We start from the raw sequence: 22,493 nt of genomic DNA on the forward strand, positions 1-22,493 counted from the left end.
GAATGAAAACCCAAAATCTCTGCAAATGTTCATTAAAATTAATAAAATTTAATATTTAAAAAAACAAAACAAACGAAGTTAATACAACCATGAAGAGAGTCAGAAGAGTTTAGTAGTTCTAGACAATCAATCTAACAACACAACAATGGTGACCATCAAATATTTACATAAATACTGGTAAATACTACAACATAAAATGTTGTTTAAGAACAAGTGAGAAATTATTCCTGACATATTCTGGGATAGCACTATTGGGGATCTTATAGGAGGGGAGCAGAAGCAGTTGTTTAGGCATGGAGAAGTTACGGAGGTGGAGAGAAGCGATGAAGAAGTGAGAGAAAGAAGGTAAACGTCCCCTAAGGAAAAGGCACTTCTAAATTAGGCTTAAAAATCTCTTCTTCACAGAGGCTCAGACCTCCTTAACCGAGGGAAAGGAAAATGAGTCATGAAATGAACTTGACTTCTCTTTCTTAATCAATGTTAAAACCAGAGACAGAAAAATGAACAAGACATAGCTTCAGCCCAGGTATGGAAGTGCTTATTTTAAACTCTGTAAGAAGTAAATCGGACAAATCAAGAATTTCTTCCTGGAACTGAAATCAGGAATAAAGTTCTGTCAGGACCAATGTAGGTGGTCTTGAACATTTTCCAGCATGCTTTCTTTGCCTGAACCACCTTAAGTAGAGCAGTCTGACTGGAAACACATAATAACTAGACTCTTTACTTAATGGAGACTTGTATTTTGGCCACAAAGAAAACGCAGCCTTTAGTCATTGTTTAACTTGGGCACAGGCTAAACTACATTTGGAGACATAAATTCTAACAGAATTTGGCAAGCTGAAAGGGTTTCTTCTTCTAGTTTCTTACCAAAAGTCTAAGGAACAACAGTTCCAATTCAGCTGAGGCATCTCTAATTAATTCACTGGCTTATTATATAAAGCTGACCATGCTTTCCACAGAAATGAATCAATATTCTCTGAGTTTTCAAACAAAACATTGGGAATTTCAAAGGCAAGTTCTTAAGTACCCCTTCTAGAGATTCTAAACTAGTATTAGTGGAAATCCAGGAAATACACATTACAAAATCTAGGCCAAGGGGTTCTAATATATAAGAACTGGACAAATACTACTCTTAATTCCTATGAATGACCTACTGTACCAAAGGATGACAAGCAACAAGAGATTATCGGTAGATTTCCACACTTGGGACTAGCTGTCAGAGGGGCCAGTGCCTGGAGAAAGATATCAAGCCTGGTAAACTGGAAGGTCAGTGAAAAAGAAGAGCATCAATGGACTGCCACAGAGGCTACAGCAGTGGGCACAAGCACAACAGGGAAATGAGAACAGAGCAGGTCAGGGCAAGGCTGTTCTACTGTCCAGAAGGGCTGGGACTAGTCAGAGCCAACCTCACAGCACTAATAACAGCCACTATAATTACAGAGTATTTTCCTCTTGTTTTAATATAAAGGATCCTCTACGGGTGTAAGTTGTCAGTAGAAATGTGAGTGTTGCCTCTAAGACTGAAGAGGTATTCCTTGCATAAGTGGGAAAACTCAAATGCTGACCTCTGAGAGTAAAAGTCCCTGGGCAAGTTTGATAACCTAAACAAAACCATGCTTACTTCAAATTTTACCCTAATCAGAGAAGTGAGGATTCAAGAACAAATAGTACATGTGTCAGGAGAGGAGCACAAAGCAAAAGAATTTATAAAGCATTTCACACACTTCTGTAAGTCACTCAACAATTCAGAGTAGCAGAGAGTAACAAGTACAAGAATGCACTTATCCAACCACACTGGACTGTGGGGCAACAGAAGGCAGACACTATCATGCAATGTCCTGACAGGAAAGAAGTCTTACGTTTAGGCCAACTTTAACTGTTGGATCACATCTGTTCAATTATCCAGGCTCAAAAGGAAACAAAAACAAAAGGCTAATAGAAAGGTAAGGGGAAGATACATCACTTACATGATAGTCTGGGTAGCTAGGAAGCTTCTGTCCCTTTTAAATTATAGGGTACAGTAATAGCTGTCTGAAGAACGAAATTCAAGGAAAATTAAAGGGAGTTGAACTACCTAGATGGTGGAGAACAGAAAGGCTTTCATATTCTCTTGCTGGTATATAAATGCAACACATATGAACATTTCCAAATACTTAACCTTCTGTGATTGGTTGCTCTATTACTGAGTAAGTGGGAAAGGTATGAGTCTACTTGAGCGTATGAGAGAAAGAAGTAAATCTGGGAAATGGATAAAAATGCTTTTTCTAGTAAATTATTTCCGTTTACAATTTCTCTAGAATTAAAGAAAAAAGACAGTAACTGGTAATGGAAAAAATTCCACTTTTTCTTCAAATACAGAATTATTTTTTTAAAAAAAGTAATTATTATCATCTATTCTAACAACAGCATTATATATTCTAAAAGGGGTACTTTCCTACAGCTGAACTCACAGACTCTTTTAAAACCATATAATGCAGGAACTCTGGTGTCCTGGTAGCGAGAAGCTGTGCTGCAGACCTGAAGGCATGTGGTTCGAGGCCACCGGCTGCTCCGCAGGAGACGGATGAGCAGTCTCCTGTGTGACTGCCTCTGAAAACCCACCTATGGGTCGGTTCTGACTTAACAGTACAGTGACAACAACAACATTCTCAATTGCACATAAATAAAAATTAAATTCTAAGAATACAATATATAAAAACTATTCTATTAAAAAAAAAACAAAACAACCATATAATGTGAGGGTTTCACTTTTTTTCAATATGTGGAAGCATTTAAAAAAATGTTTCCTGCTGTTCTTTTCTCCTGAGATTGTGCTCAGTACAAATTTCTGAAAAATAGGACTTCTGCTTGAAGGTGGGAAAAAGGAAACACTTTTCTTGATAAAATAATTCTAAAAAATCAATTCTATTTGAGTGAACAGAAATATAAACACTTAAAAAAAAGAAATATAAACACTTGAAATACACAAGAAAAAGAAAAACTGGTGACTTACCTTGTTTGGTTTCTTTTTAAGGTCACTCTGTTCAAAAGAGAAAATATTATTTTAGTATCATCACTTTTTTAAAATTTTAGGACAGATCCAAATGAACTCCTACTAAGTGTGTGTTTCCACCTTGGACCATGAGGCTACTTTCTTGTGGTATTGGGAGACTTTAGAGTCAGCAGGACCCCTACTCTGTGCATGTCACAGTTTGCTGTTGAAGTTGTATTTGGTTAAGAAGTCACTGGCCAGGGGGTTGCTTTCTTACAAACAAGTAACTTGTAAGAATAATCAAGCCCATCTTCTAGGCAGAAATGTTATTATAATCTAAAATAAATTAACTTTTCAGATACGCTACAGGTTCTACTTTGCAAACTGGTAACTCTACGTTATCACAGTTAAGACATGAAAATTTTTGAGCACATTTAGCCTGTGGTCTAGGTTGAACGAGTTTCCATGATTATTCATTCATTCTTCCAATTCTGTGGCAATTTCAATTGGTCCTTACCGGATGGACATCACCAATATAGTACTGCTTCAGCATTTCTCTGGCATCAGAGGAGTGGCCTACATCTTCAAAACTTTCACTTGCATCTGCACCTGCTTGTTCCAGCAGCACTTCCTCTCCACCGGGATGCTACGAGGAAAAGAGAGTTCATTAACACAGGACTCTCTGAAAAGCAAAAGAATAAGTTCTTTTCCACTTCTCATCTTACCCTAAAGCCCAACTTATTCTTTTAGAAAATCTCAATGATTTAATAAAGGAGACAGAGACTGGATCAAAATCCACCTTTATAAAATGAATAAGTACCAACATCTCTCAATTTCAACAATCATCAAAAAAAGTTTCATGATTTTAAGTCCTTTTTTCAAGAATTTTCTTAGCAGTAAAATTGAAATAGCATACGCTTCATCATCCTCAATACAGAATTCAGTGATTTTTTTTTAAGTTTATCCACATGCTATGCAACTGTTACCACTATTTCATTCTAGAAATTTACATCACTCCAATAAGAAACCTCTTATTTGTCAGTCAAAACAAAAACCAAACTTATGGCCAGAGTTGATTCCAACTCTGACTCTATAACAGAACAGGACTTTTCTTCCTTTGAAGGATTTTCTATTTCTGTATTTTAGTCACTTTTTTGTTCCATTTTGGTCTACTCGAGTTTTCTTTTTTAGCTGTTTTAGGGTTATCTGTTGCCTCCAAAACATGATGAATTTGGCATCTTTGTAGGTGGAGACAACTGTCTGATGTGGAAATGTCTTTTAAGGGGTGGGGCACCCAACATGTGACAGTTTCTGCTGGCCTGAGAGGAGCCTCAAATAGTCTGCCTGGTAAGGGCTTTAGCCTCTGCCACTCAGGGAGGATGCTGGCAGGTACACGGTCAAATACGGCTCATGAGAAGTGATGATTAGTGCCAATCTAAAATCCCCGAGAGTGATGCCTTCAACAGAGTGTGCACTGCTCCAGAGTGTGCCTGCGGGAATCCAGAGATGAATGCAGGTCAAGAACCACCTAATACAGAGAAAGACCACCAGTTTACAAGCCATGGAACCATGGAGAGACACTGCCACAAGTTCTAGCAGAGCACAAGCAACAGCTAGCTGCTGGTGGTGTGGGCATTTCTACAAATCCAGGGTCCTATGGAAAACAAACAACTGGCGAAAATGGCTATGCTATGCAGTTTATGATACTGCCTTCTCATTCAATGCTTTTCGTCAGTTCTTGATTTCTAATTTTGGCATTATATTTTATTTCTGATGTCATTGTTGACACGGACCTGGATTGGCATCTGTCTATTCTACCACCTTACCTGGAAGTCTGTACTATAGTTTTGCAAAATGTCATTACGAAGGGAAACTGGACAAACAGTACAAAGAATTGCTCTATTACTCCTTACAAAAAGCATGTGAATTTCAATTTTTAAAAATTCAATGGAATTTCTTAAGTATACCTAAGAAAAAGTAGATATAAATATGGGGGGGGGTCCTCGGGGGTATGCACAAGGGAGCTCTGATAGCTTAGTATTAAGAAGTTGTGGGGAGCTCTGGTGGCCTAGTGGTAAGGAGTTGCAACTACAATCCCAGAGGTGCGCGGTTCGAATCCACCAGATGCTCTGCCGAGGAAGGAGGGACAATGTTCTCCTGTACCAGTCAGATCTGATTTGATGGTATACTCACACAAAAACAATAAAATAAAATAAAAAAAGAAGTTGTATTGCCAACCCAAAGGCACACGGTTCAAATCCACCAGCTGTTCCACAAGAGAAAATTCAGCATTCTCCTCCTGTGCAATTTACTCTCTGAAAACCCACTGGAGGGGCAGTTATGAATCCAACTTGATAGGACACAACAACACACCACATATGAATATGCACATACACATTCATACAGTGTGCCTATGAACACATTCATATGAACACACACAAATGGTATTACGAACATTATGTTATGATCCTAAACGATAAACAATCCAAATGCTGTCAATACATAGTAAATAAATGATGGTGTAATCATACAAATATAATCCTGATAATCAGTATGAAAAAGGAACCACTGCTACATGCAATAACAATAAAGAATCTAATACAATGAACAAAAGCCAGATATGGATGGATAGATATAGTGACACATTCATAAAAAGTTGAAGAACAAGCAAAACAAAGCTACGGTATTAGTCAATATAATGGATAGTTTGGGGAATCTGAATAATGGAATAACATGGGAAAGGATAGTGTCATCATAACTGCACAACATGGCAAATATACTTAATGGCACAGACTGGTACATATAAAATAGGCTAAAGTGGTGTTTTATCTTCTATATTTTTAACAACACACACACACACTAAACTTTACCTGGTAAATCTTTAATTACTTAAAAAGAAGGTGTAACAATATGAGAGCACTAACATCTTGTCTTCCTTGTTTCTGAAAAAGATTACTTTCCCATGTTACATATTCTTTCAATTTTAATTACCCTTCCTCAACCTAAAAAGATGTGTTCATGAAAGGAGACTTTCTAAGTAACATTTTTATTCTATCCATTGATCACTGAATTATTCAAGAGTCCCAATAACATCAAAAACCTTGAAATTAAGGATTAGTGACTATACTGGCTTTTTTCCAGTTGGACAACACTACACCCATTCACCCAACTACAATTTTGGGAGTGTCAGGAAATTCCTACCCCCTCCCATTTGACATTATTAGGTACTGACAGGTTCTAACAGTCCAGGCTTCCTTGCAGGTTGGAGCACATGACAGCAAAGGCACTAAATCTTTAGAGCGTACCAATACCTCATTAATCAAACTGGGGGAGGGGATGGAAAAATATATGTAAGGGAAATGTAAGAAACCAAATTAGTTAACAAGTAGACCTAGCATTTAAAAAAAAAATCTTTATGAATGAACGGAAAACCAAGGGCTCTGTAAACTTTCACTCAAAGCACAAACGAAACAGTAAGTAGAGATTTACTGCTATTTTAGTAACAACCAAAATTTAGTTATCAGGAAAAAAGGTTAAAAAAAATACACAGGAGAGGGGAAGGTGCAGATTTGTTGTTCACAGGGTCACTATGAGTCAGAGTCGACTCAAACTAACTCAAATGATATTCTTAACTCCTTACCTGACAGAGGGTAATGCAGCATCACTGAGCTGCTAATGTTTCTGCCTGAAATGTCTTCTCTCATTGAGATGTCTATTTTTGACTCAGTAAGAAAATAAAGTGCCAATTTCAGAAGAGGCTGAATGTTTCCTATTTTCAACTCTTATGAATTAACAATAAAGCTCCATTGGAAGCAACAGACTGTGTAATAACATGTTCAGTTCATGAAGCCAAGGATGAACTTGAGACACACCCAGGGATCTTAGTATTCAATATTTTCCCTATAGATGGCAGCTGCAATTTAATGTTCTTAATTACCACACTACTTAGCTTGCAATAAAGAACCGTAGGGCACAGTGGCTAAAGCAGGAGACTGCTAACCAGAAGATTGGTGGTTTGAACTGAATAGATACTCCATAAGAGAGAGCTATGGCAGTCTGCTTCCAGAAAGATTCCAAAAACCAACACCAAACCCACTGCCATGGAGTTCATTCAGACTCAGGACCCTCAACAACTGGGAGCAGAACTGTCCCAGAGTGTTTTCCAAGGCAGAAAACCAGTGACCTTTCAGTAAGCAGTCAAACCTTTACTCAAACCTATAGGATTAGTGGGGCTCTGGTGCCTTAGTGGGTAAAGAACTGTGCTGCCAATCAAAAGGCAGAGAGTTTAAATCCACCAGCCACTCTTTAAAAGAAAGATGAGCCTTCATGTGATTTACAACCTCTAAAAACCCACTGGAGGGTCAGCTAGGAGTAGGTTCTCACTCAAAGGCAAATGAATTGAGTATATAGTTGGTCTAAGTCAGAGCGACTCAATGACAGTAGGTTCGGCTTTTGGTGTAAACTTGCAATGTGATACAGAAACTAAAGGATTAAATCTGCCTTGTTACCATGAAGGTCCTAATGGCACTACAGAGTCAAAAGCTCAATTTTACGTATTTACCTACTACAGCTTAATAAAAATGTTTTAAAATGTATTTGATTAGAGTAAAATATTATTTTTTTCAGACAGTCTTTCATAGGCAATAATTAACATTAGCTGATGCAATTAACTTGTTAAAATGTCTAAGCAAACCCTTATTAAACATTTTTAAAGGTTGAGTCACATTTTTATAACTGGTATATAGAAAAAAGAGGCATTTAAACGTAGGGTCTACTTGGTCTACCTAGTCTACCTAGTCCTAGACCACTGCATAATCTAAAACTACGTTCTTCTAGTCTACCTAGTCCTAGAGCCCAGTCTAATCTAAATCACACTCTCAGCAAAACTGTAGAGAAGATCAAGATGGCAACTGTTGTGGGTTATACTGTCTTCCTAAAATAGGTGTAAATTTCACTAGCTCCTGATTCTCCAAGATTTGACAGTTAGTCAATAATGTAATCATCATCCATGATGTGATCAATTAGTTATAAAGGGATTAAGGTTGAAAGCAACACTCTTGACCCAATGTGAAGTGAGTTTCCCTGGGGCATAACTTGTATCATCTTTCATCTTAACAAGGAATAAAAGGAGAAAAGCAAGCAGAGTTAAAGGAATCTCAACAGCACCAAGATAGAAGAACTGGGAGTGAGGCATCTCATTTAGACTCAGGGTCCCTGAGATGGGAACTTACTAGACCCAGGGGAAATGATGAGAACACATGCAGCTCAACAAGGAATGCAAAGTTCACAGATACTGAAAAGAGACAAAAACTATTTCCTCCCCAGAGGCAACAACGACAAAAAGTGAGTACTCTGTATTTGGATGTCTAGCCTCCTAAACTGTGTGAGTACAAATTTTTGGTTGATAAAACCAGACACTTGGGACTCCTCATGGTGGCGGAAGCTTGGGTGCTGTATGGTGGTGATTGGGTGAGCCTGGTGCTGAGCTCTGGCTCAGCCTCCGCGTGCCCCCTGGGCTCCGCACTCCTGATGCTTAGGTTTTGAGCCCTTCCTGGAAAGGACAGTGGTGAAATATTTCCTGGGTCAGAGCATGCCTCCAAGTTCCTGGGACCAAGTGTTCGCCACCTTCTGGCAGTGGTACCCAAATCCCTAAAGTAAACATGTCTTGACGGAAGACACAGTACACCAGGTTACTCCACACGAGAAACTCCTGTCCCAGAGACTCCTGACCAAGACCAAAAGGATGCCCTGCTGAACTGAGCGATTGTTTCCTGCCAATGTTGCTCACTCAGTGTACATCCTGGTGGACTCTTTGTGGACCCATAGAATCAGAACATGACCACCTTCACCTGGAACATCAAACATGCCTGGCTGATGGTGGAGGAACACCGTGTTTACTGTGTGAACTCTGATAACAGTGGTTGGACCAAAATCCGCTGAGAAGCCTGGGATCTCCTCTAGCTTGTTTGGTGTCTCCAGAGCTGTCCAGGGATTTGGTCTGGCTTGATATAAAACCAACATGACCAAGATCATGAAGGGTTTTTAATACATCTTGGCCAAGCTACAAGGTAAAATCCCTTCTAAGACACTTGCTGAAACTGACAAGGAAGCCAAGGAAAAGCCAAAAGAGACAGCACTGGCAGCTACAGAGAAAGAAGGCCAAGGACCTAGCCAGCAAGGCAAAACAGCAACAGCAGCTGCAGCATCAACAATTTGTGTATCATGGGTCCTGCACAGCCCTTCTACCACCCACCATCGCACAGCAGACAATCCAGCTCCAATCCCCTATTCCCAGTGTGCATTCTTATTAACAATCAACACCCAGCCCTATCTATTGTCTAAATAGATAGGCTGGGGAAAGGGGCAAAGGTCTTGTTTGGCATCTACAGAACAGCAAGCATGTTACCCATGGTCTGTGCTGATTCTGAATATTCCTCCTGTTTGGCAGCTGAGGCCCAGAGAGATACAGACTTGCCCGGGTCAGTAAGCAAGTGAGTGGGAAATGCTAGACGGTAAGATCCATGAGGGCAGGGACATGTTTGCTCTCTAATGTGTCTCAAGTATTTGTAATAATATCTAGTATGTAACTGGCACTCAATAAATAACTGTTGACCTAAAAAAAAAAAAAAACCAAACCCAAACAAAACAAATAAACATTCCTGTTATTTCTGCTATCTAAACACTAAATAACTAAGATAGTATGTTGGGAATTCCTTTCTTGTTTGAAAATGTGAAGATTTGGAAACTTAGAAATTGTATTTGTTATACTTAAGGTTGTGTGACTTGATCGTCCATGATTTTCTAGCTTGGCAGATATTCATTCCCTTGATGATGTCTCATACAATGTAATCATCTTCATGATGAGATCTACTATGAGCTGCAAATTAGCCGAAAAGGAGTTTCACTGGGCATGTGACCTGTATCAAACATGTATTCGGACACTCTGGCAAAGCTCTTGCTATTTGTTCAGCCTAGATGCTGCATCTGGTTTGTTGCCATCTGTCTTTCTGTTCTCTGGACTTGATCCAGCTCCTTTTGCCTGCTCTGCTGATACTGGGTTTGTCAGCCTCTGCACTTAAAAAGTCCCAAGAAAACTGAACTTGCCATTCCCTATAAAAGTCCAAGCCATTTTACTGAGATAAACGTCTCTTTCTCTCTCTCCATATATATAGAGCGAGAGTTGTTAGGTGCTGTCAAGTCCAACTTATAGCAACCCTTTGAACAAAAAATCTGAACCCTGCTGTATCAGCACTATCCTCATGCTTCCTGACACTCAAGAGCCCATCACACCGCATCCCAATACACACACACACACATACACACACACACAGTGTCTCACTCTGTCACTAACTGCCAAGCAGAACTGACTCACAACGGACTCTTCAGCAGGTATAGAAAGCTGTAAATTCCAAGGGGAGAGAATGCTCATTTTATTCCTGGGATCCTGCTAGTGGATTTGAACAGCCAGAGAGACTTGACCTTTGGGTTAGCAGCATGACTCTCTATAGACTATACTACCAGAGATTCCATACACACACACACACACACACACACACACACACAGACACACAATACATACATACACACACACATACATATTATGGAGTTCTGGTGGCTTAGAGGTAAGGAGTGCACTGTCAACCCAAAGGCACTTGGTTCGAATCTACCAACCCAAAGACACTCATTTCAAATCCACCAGCTGCTCTGTGGCTGAAAGATGGGAAATCCCTTCCCATGCAATTTACAGACTCTGAAAGTCTGCTCTCATAAAAGTAACAGTCTTGGAAAATCTATGGGGCAGTTTTTTCTGTTTCATAGGTCACTATGATGGCATACAACAACGAGGTAACAGCTTCACTGCAACTACATAATTTTACAAATCTATGAAACTGTCCTAGGAAGACTTTCACACAGAAACCAAAATACCTATATAATACATACACAGGTAGATGCAATCAAATAAAACATAGATTAAATTAAGATCTAAAAAAATAGGGGGAAGGGTTTATAATAAAATCAACAAAGTTTAAATTGGTGACTTTTTTGGAATAAAAGGTTGCTTCTCTTTCAAGGACTTGAACAGTAAACCAATGACTAGTGAAATTTTCATTTACATTCCACCAGTTACCCAAACAGCCTGCTAGTGTGTAATATTTTGCTATGTGCCTTCAAGTTACCTGCGACTCACTGCGACATAGACGTATGTTTTAAAAAAAAGATAATCTTAGGGGAGCTCTGGTGGCCTAGTGGTAAGGAGCTGCAACTACAATCCCAGAGGCGCACGGTTCGAATCCACCAGATGCTCTGCCGGGGAAGGAGGGACAATCTCCTCCTGTACCAGTCAGATCTGATTTGACGGTACACATACACAAAAATAATAAAATAAAATTAAAAAAAAAGATAATCTTGTCAGTTTTGGTATCATTCAGAAAAGTAAAGTCAAAAAGAGGTTTTATCCATTTTTACTGTATTTTATTTCTTTTAAAGGAAAGTATAGAAAAGGAATGGGTTTTTAACTGTGAATAGTGTTCAAAGTACAAAAAATTTTCAGTAAATTTGCTCAGAATTCCCCTTTTTTGATCTGTAGCTATTATCCTGAACAGTATTCATGAGCTAGAGAGGATCTACAGAGTATGAAAATAAAATTTCATAGCCTATCACCTGACATGCTAAGATTTAAGAAGAAATGCCTCCCTGATGCTCTAAGAATAAATCTAGAACTCCTACAACTTAGCAAAAATAAAAACAACCCAATTTTTTTGAAAAACAAGCCAAAGACTTGGACAGACATTTCACCAAAGAAGCTATACAAATATCTAACAAGCATAAGAAAGGAGCTTCAACATCATTTAACAGACAGGCACTGAGCTTATTCTAACGCATGGTTTTCCAGACCTCTAACTCTTAATGCAAGCAGAAGACCTAATCGTCCCCTCCATGAAGTAGCTGGTTGACTAGAAGCATTGCCTTTTTTAATTGGCAGCCCAACATATAAGCCAAACTATATCACCAGAACTTCATTACTAAAACGCAAGTCAAAATCACAGTAAGACAACACTCACTAGAGTCACTCACTCACTCACTGAGTTGGAACCAACTCACAAATGCTCCTTTCTTGGGTTTCTGAGGCTGTAAAGGGCACAGGAGGAAATGCCCTATTTTTTTCCCTTGGAGACTGGTGGCTTTGAACCGCCAAGCACTGTGCCCTCTGGGTCAGCAGTGCAACTCCCTATGGACTCCTCCACTAGAGCTTCCTGCTCACCTGAATGATGTAGAGAAAATGGAATCCTTAACCATTGCTGATAGAAACATAAAGCAGTCTAATCATAGTGTGAAAGTTTTTTAAAATGTTAAGCATAATTGTCCTATATGGCCCAGCAACCTCAATCACAGGTATATATCCAGAACCATGTACAGCAATGCTCAGTGCAGCACGACTCAAAATAGCCAAATGTAGAGACAACTACACTGTCTATCAGCCCATGTGCGGACAAACAAAATGTGGTGCAGCCACAAGCACGTATCGTTCAGCCATAAAGAGAAATTATATAGGCCACAACATAGATGAATGCTGGGTCAAATAAGTCAGTCACAAATGGACCAATATTAGATTCCACTTACAGGAATTATCAAGAATAGGCAGTTCAGAGACTGGATTCACTCAGCTAAGTAGAGGATCTGCGAAAAAGAGTGAGACCCACAAGAAGACGGGGTGACAGCGTGGCTGATACAATGAGCTCAGGTCAGCCGCACACGTGAGGACGGCAGCAGACTGGGCAGAGTTTTGTTCTCTTGTACATTTGGTCACTATGAGACGGAGCTGGCTCAATGGCACCTAAAAACAACAAAGGGGTGGGGAAGAGGGTCGGGGTGTTATTACTTAGGGGACACCAAGTTTCTATAAGTGGTGATGGAATGCTTTGAAAACCGAGAGTGGTGATGGTTGCACAACATTATGAACACAATCCATGTCACAGAATGGTACATGAAAAAGTTGGTAAATGGTTTGTTATATATATTTATAATACAAAGATTTTTTTTAATATAATGTAATTTTTAGAAAGGGGGGGGAAAAAGAATTACAGCTTAAGCTCAATTCATCACTATGGAGCCCACTGTGGCACACAGTGATCCCACAGGACAGAGTATAAACTGTCCCGTAGGGTTTTAAGGCTATAAATCTTTACACACAAACTGTCAGATACATCTTTGTCTCACAGAAAAGCTGGTAGATACAGACTACTGGACGACCTTTCAGTTAGCAGTCAACTACTTAGTGTGTTAAGGGGGGTTCCTCAAGGCTAGGTTTACAAACTAATAATTAGACAAGACAAAGTTGCTTTTTTCCTGAATTGAAGCAAAACTAAACAAAAGAGAGTGGCAATGGATTGTCCTAAGACTTCTTGCCCAAACTATTAAAATCTTGGACAACTGTAGAGCTCTCCCTACATTTATTAAGCAAATGTAATACAAGGGAGTGCACAGTTTCTGTTTTTCCCTAGGATCTGCTTTGCTTTCAAGTCTCATGTGAATTTGCAAGAAGATTCTTTTGACATGGACAGCCTTTGTGCTATAAGACTAAAGACCTTTTCTCAGCTTACCTTACGTAAGCTGTTACAAAATTTTACAAATAAATGCTTCCAAAGAAACTATATTGCAATCAAGGCCATAAACTGTCAGAGTTCAAACAATGGTAGTGATCTATTATTCATTACCATCTCAGTGAGCCAAGCAATAATCACCAAGTGAAATATTTTACAGATACCAGGGAAATGTCGTAATGTCCTCTTCTGAAGGATTTTGGTCGGTTGTAATACCCAGTGAATGTGCAGTAGCAAGCAAAGGAAGCCTTTTAATTATTCCCTGAGTTCATCGATTTTACTGACCAAATACTATTGGAAAGAGAACAAAAATACTATGTGTAAGTATAGAAAGAGAATAAATTACTAAGGGGAAAGAATGAGTATTTTCCAGTTACTAATCCAATGGCAAAGACAAGGTACAGATGGGTAGAGAGGGAAATGGGAGCAACACAAGTACAAAAGAATAAAAACCTAGCAGGGAAAAAATGACACAAATTCTCTGTGGGTGGAAATTTCACACTGATGTGGTAAAAATGTAACAATAGGGATATACTAAAGACCATTTGACCTGGAAAATGAAACATTAAGAAAGAATGAGGAAATAGCCAAAAGAGGCCCAGAGATGAAGAGGGCTCTGGCCAAAGAGATTAGCAGAGGGCCTCATCAAAATAAAACATGGAAGTCAAAAGTCTCAGACAAAAAGCTCCCCAAAATGTCCTTTTTAAAAAGCCATTTTATTAACTGGATAGAGAACAACAACAGAGCAGGGTAGTGGACAGGCAGCAATGATGCCTATCCAAAGGCATTTTTGTATCTATGAGACTGACAACACAGGAGTGTCAGCTAGGTGACAAACACACGGTCTGTCAAAGTCACCAATGCCCAGGTTCTGAAGCGCAGGTGTGCAGATCCAAGCCTAAACTGACACCTTCACTGTGTCCAGTCTAGGATCCACTGCGGTTGTGCGGCTGTTAGATGTTGTGGGCTTGACTATGATTCATGGCAACTCTATGAACAACAGATGGAAACCGTGCACTTTCTCCTGCACCATCCGCACAATCTTGGACACACTCCAGCCCATTATGAGAATCTCCTCTTAAGGATTCTCATAAATGCTTAAACACTGTTATGAATGGAATTGTATTCAAAGCCATACTGAAGTCTGACCACTGATATCTGTAAATGTGCCCCTGTTTGGAAAGAGATTCCTCCCCTCCTCATTATGCTAATAAGGCTGCACTAGAGCAGGGTGGATCCTAAACCTGATCCCTGAGTGATATTAAATAAAAAGAGTAAAACAGACTCCAAGACACCACAGGGTAGGGGGAAGAGAACCTGTGAGTGCTGACACCTTACAAAGAACCATCTACCAACCAATCCTGAATCCATACTTCAAGCCTCCAAAACTGTCAGAAAATAAAGTTCTGTTCTTCAAAAGCAACTACTGGTGGCACTTTTAGGACAGCACCGGGAAATGAAACAACCATCTTCATATATTTATCACAAGTGAAATTATTTCATGTCTCCCTCTACTACATTATAAATGTCATACAAAAAAACCAGGAAGCACAAGCCATCCCACTCACGTGTGTGCACAGGTAGTTCCTGACGTAAGATGTGCTCAAGTTCAACGAATCGTACTTACAGGCAGTCCCTAGGTTACAAACAAGTTGCCAACATCTCATTTAACTACAACTCTAAGTTATGAACCAATCCTCATCTTCGCTTAAGCACAAATGTAGAGACTTAAAGCAAGGAGGCTGGGGGCATTCTGCCTTGCCCCTGTCACCAGCAGCTGGCAGGTGCTCCCTGTACACAGCTGAGCTTGGCCCATGCAACACTCATGGACAGTAATGGCAGAGCAGTGGAAGGGGTGTGCCGCAGCAAGGCCCCTCCACTGAAGCCCAGCTAATGTGGACTACAAAGGGGACTGGTGGAGGCCAGGCAGGAGGCTGCAGGAAGAAAGCTGGTTTCGTTTCGCTTCACTTCGCTTCACTTCACCTCACTTCACTTCACTGGTCAGGCACCACTGAGCACAGTGGTCCCAGTCCCTGACTCTGAACCTTAAGTCCCTAGTCCAGCCTTTACTTTGGCCATGCCTTCAATCCTACGTCAAGGAGTCTGAGCTGGGTGACTGGTTCCCACAGAAAGCAGGGAGGGTGTGGGTTCAAGACAGAGACAGTAGCAGCTACCAGAGGAGGGTACAGGGCATAAAATGCTTCTCTCTATGGCCTTGGAGTCCATATTGTTCATACTGCCAACACCACCAATTAAACAAAAAACCTCTCTGCCATCTAGATGGAATCAACTTATAGCTGAACCTCTGGCCATCTTTCTGGTCTCCAGTGGAGTCAGTGGTGAATTCCAAACACCAGAGGTACCACTTTTGGATCAGCAACACAATTTCTACCAATTAAGTTACTAAACTCCCTACTACCACTGTCCACTGGTCGGTAATAACAAACAAAGGTTACTTTGCAATATGCATCAACCATTACTATTACTGTTTTATCATACTAAAGATATTTCAATGTGTCTAGAAATGCTTCTAACAATTTCTAAAGTGTTTCTTCAACATTTGTCATGCATAGAAAAGAACACTATATACTAAAACATTTGACTAACCAATGTTAGAGAAAAACCCTATCTAACTTTTTCACACAAAATTGACTTAAATCAGATTTAGAAATGGAACTTGGTCCTAGTCTGGGGAACTCATGTTGTGTAAATTATGATGAACTTGCCCTTGTGACCATCTGGGTATCTGGAACATTGTATCTTCCTAGGAAGAGGTTATGGAAAAAATTGCAAAGTTATTATTAACATGCTCCAAACCCTTTGATCAAGGTGAGACGAGGGAAGAGATGGGTGGGGGGAAAAAAAATCATACAGATGGCCAGCATGCTGGATTTCAAATGGGATACCATTGACATGGAGTAGCTCAGAGACCATGGAAAAGGGGAAATGACAGGTCAGAGCTTAATGGACTTGGAAGAGGAAAGAAAAGGAAGAAAAACATGATGAGGATGAGGAAGGAGAGAAGTAAAAAAAAATTAAGTGTAAAGATTGGATTTTTTTTTTCTAAATGAAATCAGGGATTCATCTTCAGTTGCTTGAAAGCATGGACTTAACATTGACCATTTCCTTCAAGATGACAGGGAGGTGTGAGAAGCACTGAGAGATTACTTCAAACTATCCGAAGAAAAATACCATACAGACAAATTGCACTAATTATCTGATGGCATGGAGCCTTCATTCCCAAGGATATGCAGAGAATCTAGAACCTGGCACTAGTGGAGTTACTGCAGCTGGCAAAATACCAATGTTTTCCAACTATCTTCATCATCAGAGTACATTTTTATGATAATTTTTAAATGCATTTCTGCATGATGGGGTTTTTGAAATTTTAAGTGTGTGTGTGTGTGTGTGTGTGTGTGTGTGTGTGTGTGTGTACGTACAGTCAAATCGGATCTGACTGGTACAGGAGGAGAGTGCTCCTCCTTCTCCAGGAGAGCATCTGATGGATTCAAACCGCGTGCCTCTGGGATTGTAGTTGAGCTTCTTGCCACTAGGCCAAAAAAGCTCCCTAAAATGCATTTCTGCATGATGTTCTAAAATACATTGTTAAGTTTAGAAATAATGTTTCTAATCTCTAAAGGCATATAGAGAGCAGATTTCTAGAGAGGTAAAAAAAGGAATAATGAAAATATTTAAAAAAAAAAAAAGTCAAAACTGACTTAGGATGAACAGAACTCTGTCATACATCAGAGACTGTTTTCCAGAACACAGCATGGGATCTGGAATACAATCAGATCAAAGGAGCACTTATTCCACTCATCCTCTCTTTTTTTATTTCTATTTCCCTCTCTCACACTGATACACATGTGCACACACGTGTGAAACACACACACAGGCAAAACCACAAGGGCAGGCACCAAGCTCACAGGCGAACTGGAAAAATGAGCATCCAGAAGTCAGTTTGGCCAAGGCATCGTTGCTGGACAATCTTGTTGTCATGTGCTATCAAGTCAGCTCTGACTGACTCACACAGACTATATACAGAACAATGAAACCCTGTCTCATCTTATTTCAAGTCTGCTGGTATCATGTTATTAGATGGTAGGCTGCTAACAGAAAGGCCATCAATTTGAATCCACCAGCTGATCTGAGGAAGAAGAGTGAGGCAGTCTCCTCCCACATAGGTTTACAGCCTCCAAAACCCGAAGGAGGAGATGGACCTGATGTGAGCGAGGCTTTCAGAGTGTATCTCCAAGAGTTCTGTCTTAAAACAAGGCCATTCTCCACCGTGAGTGACAGTTGTCGTTGCTGAGTGCCAATGAGTCAAGTACGACTCACAGTGACCCTATAAACAGATCTGAAACTTGTCCTATCCTGTTAATGTCTCGAACTTATTTGAACCCATTGCTGCTGTCACTGTGTCAATCCATCTCACTGGTTGTCTTCTCTCTCTGACCTTTCACCTTTCCCAATATGATGTCCCTTTCCAAGGAGGAGCCCCGTTAGCCCAAAAAGCATATTGGGTGAGTTACTTGTGCATAAATCTTATCCTCCTTTCAAGGCCAAGGCATCCAGTTTACCTTTAATTCTTCACACCACCTGTCACTTAGAAAGCATCTAAAACTGTTGTGGTTTAAAACTACAATTTAAATGTTATAAGGAAATAAAGATAACCACTAATGCTTACTGAGTTCTTCTTCATGCCAGATCCCATGCCAAGTCTTCAAATGCATTATTAATTAATAAACCTAAGAACCCCGTGACACAGGCAATATGATCTTCATGCCACAGATGAAGAAAGGCTTTACAGAGTCCCAAGGTTAGACCACTATTAAGTGATAAAGAAAAAAAGTGAACCAGACACTTGGACCTCAAAGCTAACAACCACTCATCAGTCATATTATCTCCTAGTACAATGTAAACATCTGAAGAGGCAATCTCCACGTGATAATTATCACATGATAATTCAGAATAAGCATTTGTCTGTGAAAAATTGGAGGACTTAAAAAGTCAGCAATTTGGCGAGCTCTGGTGGCCTAGTGGCAAGAAGCTGCAACTGCAATCTCAGAGATGCCCGGTTCAAATCCACCAGATGCTCTGCTCTGCTGGAGAAGGAGGAACAATCTCCTCCTGTACCAGTCAGATTTGATCTGACAGTACACACACACACACACACAAATAATGAAATAAAATGAAAAAAAAAAGTCAGCAATTCACAGTAAATCTAGGATATCATGACTCCTCAAATAACAGACATTCTAACGGAACTCACAGACATTCTTTCAAAAGATATATTTTTAAAATGAAAAGGCAAACACAACTAGGGAGAAAATGCTTCCAACACAGGTATCTGACAAAGTACTTATATCCAGAATCTATAAAGAATGCTTTCAACTCACTGAAAAGCAAAAAATGGACAAAACTTAAAACTTGACACCTTACAAAAGATCTTTGAACAGACAATAAACCCACGAAAAGATGATCAACACCATTAATCATCAAGGGAAGTACAAGTTAAAACCATAATGAGATATCATGACACCGTCATCAGGCTGAAGGGAAAAAGACTGATAAATTCCATGTGTCAGCGAGGACGTGGAGAGACTTGAACACTCATTATCTGTGTAGTGGGAGTGAAAAATTACCTAACCACTGAGAAAAGGTCTGGCAATTTCTTCAAAAGTTAAATAAACATCACCCAGAAATTTCACTCCTAAATATTTGTCCAAGAGGGATGAAATCATATGTCCACACAAAGATTTGCACACAAAATTTCACAGCAGCTTTATTTGTAATAGCCCCAAACTAGAAGCTACTCAACTGTCAACCAAAAAGTGAAAAGACAGATAAATGTTGATGCATTCATGCAAAGGAGTAACAAAAGAGAACTGTTAACATAGAGAGAAACAGATACATCTCACAGACAACATGATGAGAAATGAAGACAAGTGGACACAAGAGTACACACTGTTCACACAAAGGCAATCTAAATGTTAGAAATCAAGCCAGTGGTTGTTACAGGAGTGGAGGTGGCTGCAATGTTTGTGATCCAGATTACTCAAATCGAGATGTCTGTCAAAATCATAGAACTCTATAGTTAAAATCTGTATCCTGGCAGTACTCAGGTTACAAATGTCTGACGTCCAGACAATTACTACTTAACCTCAATTCTATCATGGCCAGCCAAGTAAAAGATGACAGATGTGAATTTTTACCATTTGTCATGACAACCAGAACAGGAAAAATTACAAGTTGAAGCTCTAAAATGGGAGACTTGGAAAAGGAGTGTGAGGTCTTTCGGGACTCTGAGACTGTATAACCCACAATTCTGTGAAGAGCCTTACACATTCAAAGCAGCAAAATCAGCAAAAATTCTTACAGTTAAGAGAGTACCATGATCTTTACGTTAGGCAACAGTATTTCTGCTGTCTACAAACTGCACTTAAAGACTTAAAGACATAGTAGGAGCTAGTATCATCAGGAACCTAGGAATCGCTGTACTGTATTGTATGTACACTGTTGCTGTTGTTAAGTAGTGTCAAAATGAAAATGACTCATAGTGAGCCTATAAACAACAAAATCTAAGCCTGTCTTGTCTTATCCTGTTCATAATCTCTGACACACTTGAGCCCAATGATGCAGTCACTGTGTCAGTCCATTTGGTTGAGGGTTTCCTCTCTTTCACCAATCTTCCAAGCATGATGTCCCTCTCCAAGGAAGAGCCCCTCCTAGCAACATGCCCAAAGACTATGGCCTGAGTCAGGTGGACCTCAGTCTTCAAACTGACTGTTCAGTAATTTGAAGAGGTCCCTTACTTTCCAGTGCAATACATTTTCTGATTTCCCAACTGCTGGTACCAAGAGGGTTGACTGTGGATCCAAGCAAGATGAAACTGATGACAATTTCAATCTTTTCTCCCTCTAGTATGATGTTGCCTATCAATCCAATGGTGATTCTTGATGTTGAAATGCAATCAATACTGAAGACTACAGTCTTTGATCTTCTTCAGCAAGAAAATTTATATAGGAAAACATCTCTAGAAAGCAAAAAATATTGCTGACAACCCAACGTTTATCAATAGGAGGCCGCTTTTGTTGGGCTAAGCAGTCTAATCTTACTCTTTACAACAAATATAAAATCCAACTGCAATCTATCTGTTTAATCAAGTTCCAAGTCAACTCTGTTCTACTGAATTGTGTTCCATTCCAGGTCACAGGTAGTATTTTTTTCCTGATCCTAACCACTCAGAGCCAGGTCAGATCCCACAAATTAAATGGTACAGTGCTGCAGGCTGCCACGTCTGTCCAACATATCAGGCACAAGACACTGGAAACCCCCAGTACTCCATCACTTTCAACTTGATAGCTACAAACTCAAGAATTTCCTACCACCTCCTCAGGAGGCTAAGAAGCTTGGGAAGGTCAGAATCCCCTCGCTTCTTGCTTGCCCATTCCCACTATTCCCTCAGGTTCAATAATTTACTATAACAGCTCATAGATTCAGGAAAAGCACTAATGTTTCATTTTATTATTGCCAAAAGAACAAAAATTAAGAGATATATGTAGGCCAAGGGATGAGAGGGTTCCCAACATGAAGCTTCCATGTCCCAAGAAAAGATGTGCCACTCTTCCACATATCAAGATCTTTCACAAACCAGGAAAGTCCATGGAGTCCACTTTTCACTGGCATGACTACATCATGTTCCATCCAATGAGACCAGCCCCCACCTCAGTCACTTCATTAGCAACTTAACCTGATAGGCAGGTGAGGCCTGGACCACTCATCAAGACAACGATCACTGGGGAAATGATGGAGCCGTAGTCTATGCCAAGAAATTTGGAAGACAGCTACTTGGTCAAGCTACAGAAGAGATCAGTATTTCCGTTCTAAAAAAAAGTAGATCTAACAGAGTGTGGAAATTATAAAACAGTATTAACATCACAACTGTGATCTATCAGTTCTTACTATCTGAAATAGATTGCCAGGCCTTTCTTCCTAGCCTATCTTAGTCCAGAAGCTCTATTCAAAGCTGTTCACCATCACAATAAGACTGAAAAGAAAAGAATGGTGGCTATGCCTAAAGAATAGCAGGTGCCCTGGTCTCCTGCATGGAAGGGGAAAATGCTGTCACCTGATACAATACTGCACTTAACAAATATTTGTTGAATGTTTATTGAACGAATAAGATATTATCCCATCAGCTCCTCATATAGTATTCCAATTTGTGCCTACCTTTACTAAAAAAAAAAATACATATACGTTATTATGTTATAAAATATTATTGTACATTTCTCTTTGGAATTGATTATTGATGCTTTCAATTTATTACATCATTTTCATTTATGACATACAATAAGACATTAGTTGTATAATAAAAAATACACTTATACATCCACATGCATAAAATTAAATGGAACAAAGGTTCACAAAATCATACCTTGATCATAAGACACTGTCACTGTTTTGAATGTGATTTTTCTAGGAAACACAATAATGTAAATTGCTTCAAGGTTCTGATTTTACATTAGAGTTCAATACACTAAACTAATGGCACTGATTTTTTAAAGCACAAAATTAATCTTTTGGGGAAAGACCATTCAGTTGTATGACCAACTTGAAATTACAGCATTCATGCCCTAAGACCACAATCTAATCACCCTCATTAATTAATAATAAATTATAGAAGCTGTGGTTGCAAAGTATTCAGATTAGGAACTCGTTTGCTAAGGAAGGGTCCCAAGGTAATTTCAGATTGAGAGAGGGATAAAAACAGATAGAAATCCTCCCCATCTCATCTAATAGCAACTCTATTTTTTCAAACAGCTAACCACCTTGACTTCTTAAATCCAGTGTATCATTAAATCTGGTGGATTTGAACCACAAACCTCTGGGATTGCAGTACAGCTTCTTGCCACTAGGCC

The 22,493-nt window shown here is 39.6% G+C and overlaps 1 protein-coding gene and 1 pseudogene across 1 annotated transcript in view; one reads left to right on the forward strand and one right to left on the reverse strand.

Annotated features, from left to right (window-relative positions):
• LOC102863942 (cytochrome b5 type B-like) overlaps nucleotides 1–22,493 on the reverse strand; it is a 37,208-nt gene that overhangs the window by 9,440 nt on the left and 5,275 nt on the right. Inside the window, exons 2-3 of the mRNA XM_006878653.1 lie at nucleotides 3,489–3,617; nucleotides 2,993–3,019 (exon numbers count right to left, since the gene is read on the reverse strand). Of these exons, the coding sequence (XP_006878715.1) occupies nucleotides 2,993–3,019; nucleotides 3,489–3,617 (156 nt within the window). The remainder of the gene's footprint in view (nucleotides 1–2,992; nucleotides 3,020–3,488; nucleotides 3,618–22,493) is intronic.
• Nucleotides 6,387–9,282, forward strand: LOC102861774 (annotated as a pseudogene).

Source organism: Elephantulus edwardii, unplaced genomic scaffold, assembly GCF_000299155.1.
Source record: "Elephantulus edwardii isolate Elephantulus edwardi_28Jun2011 unplaced genomic scaffold, EleEdw1.0 scaffold00001, whole genome shotgun sequence".
NCBI lineage: Eukaryota > Metazoa > Chordata > Mammalia > Macroscelidea > Macroscelididae > Elephantulus > Elephantulus edwardii.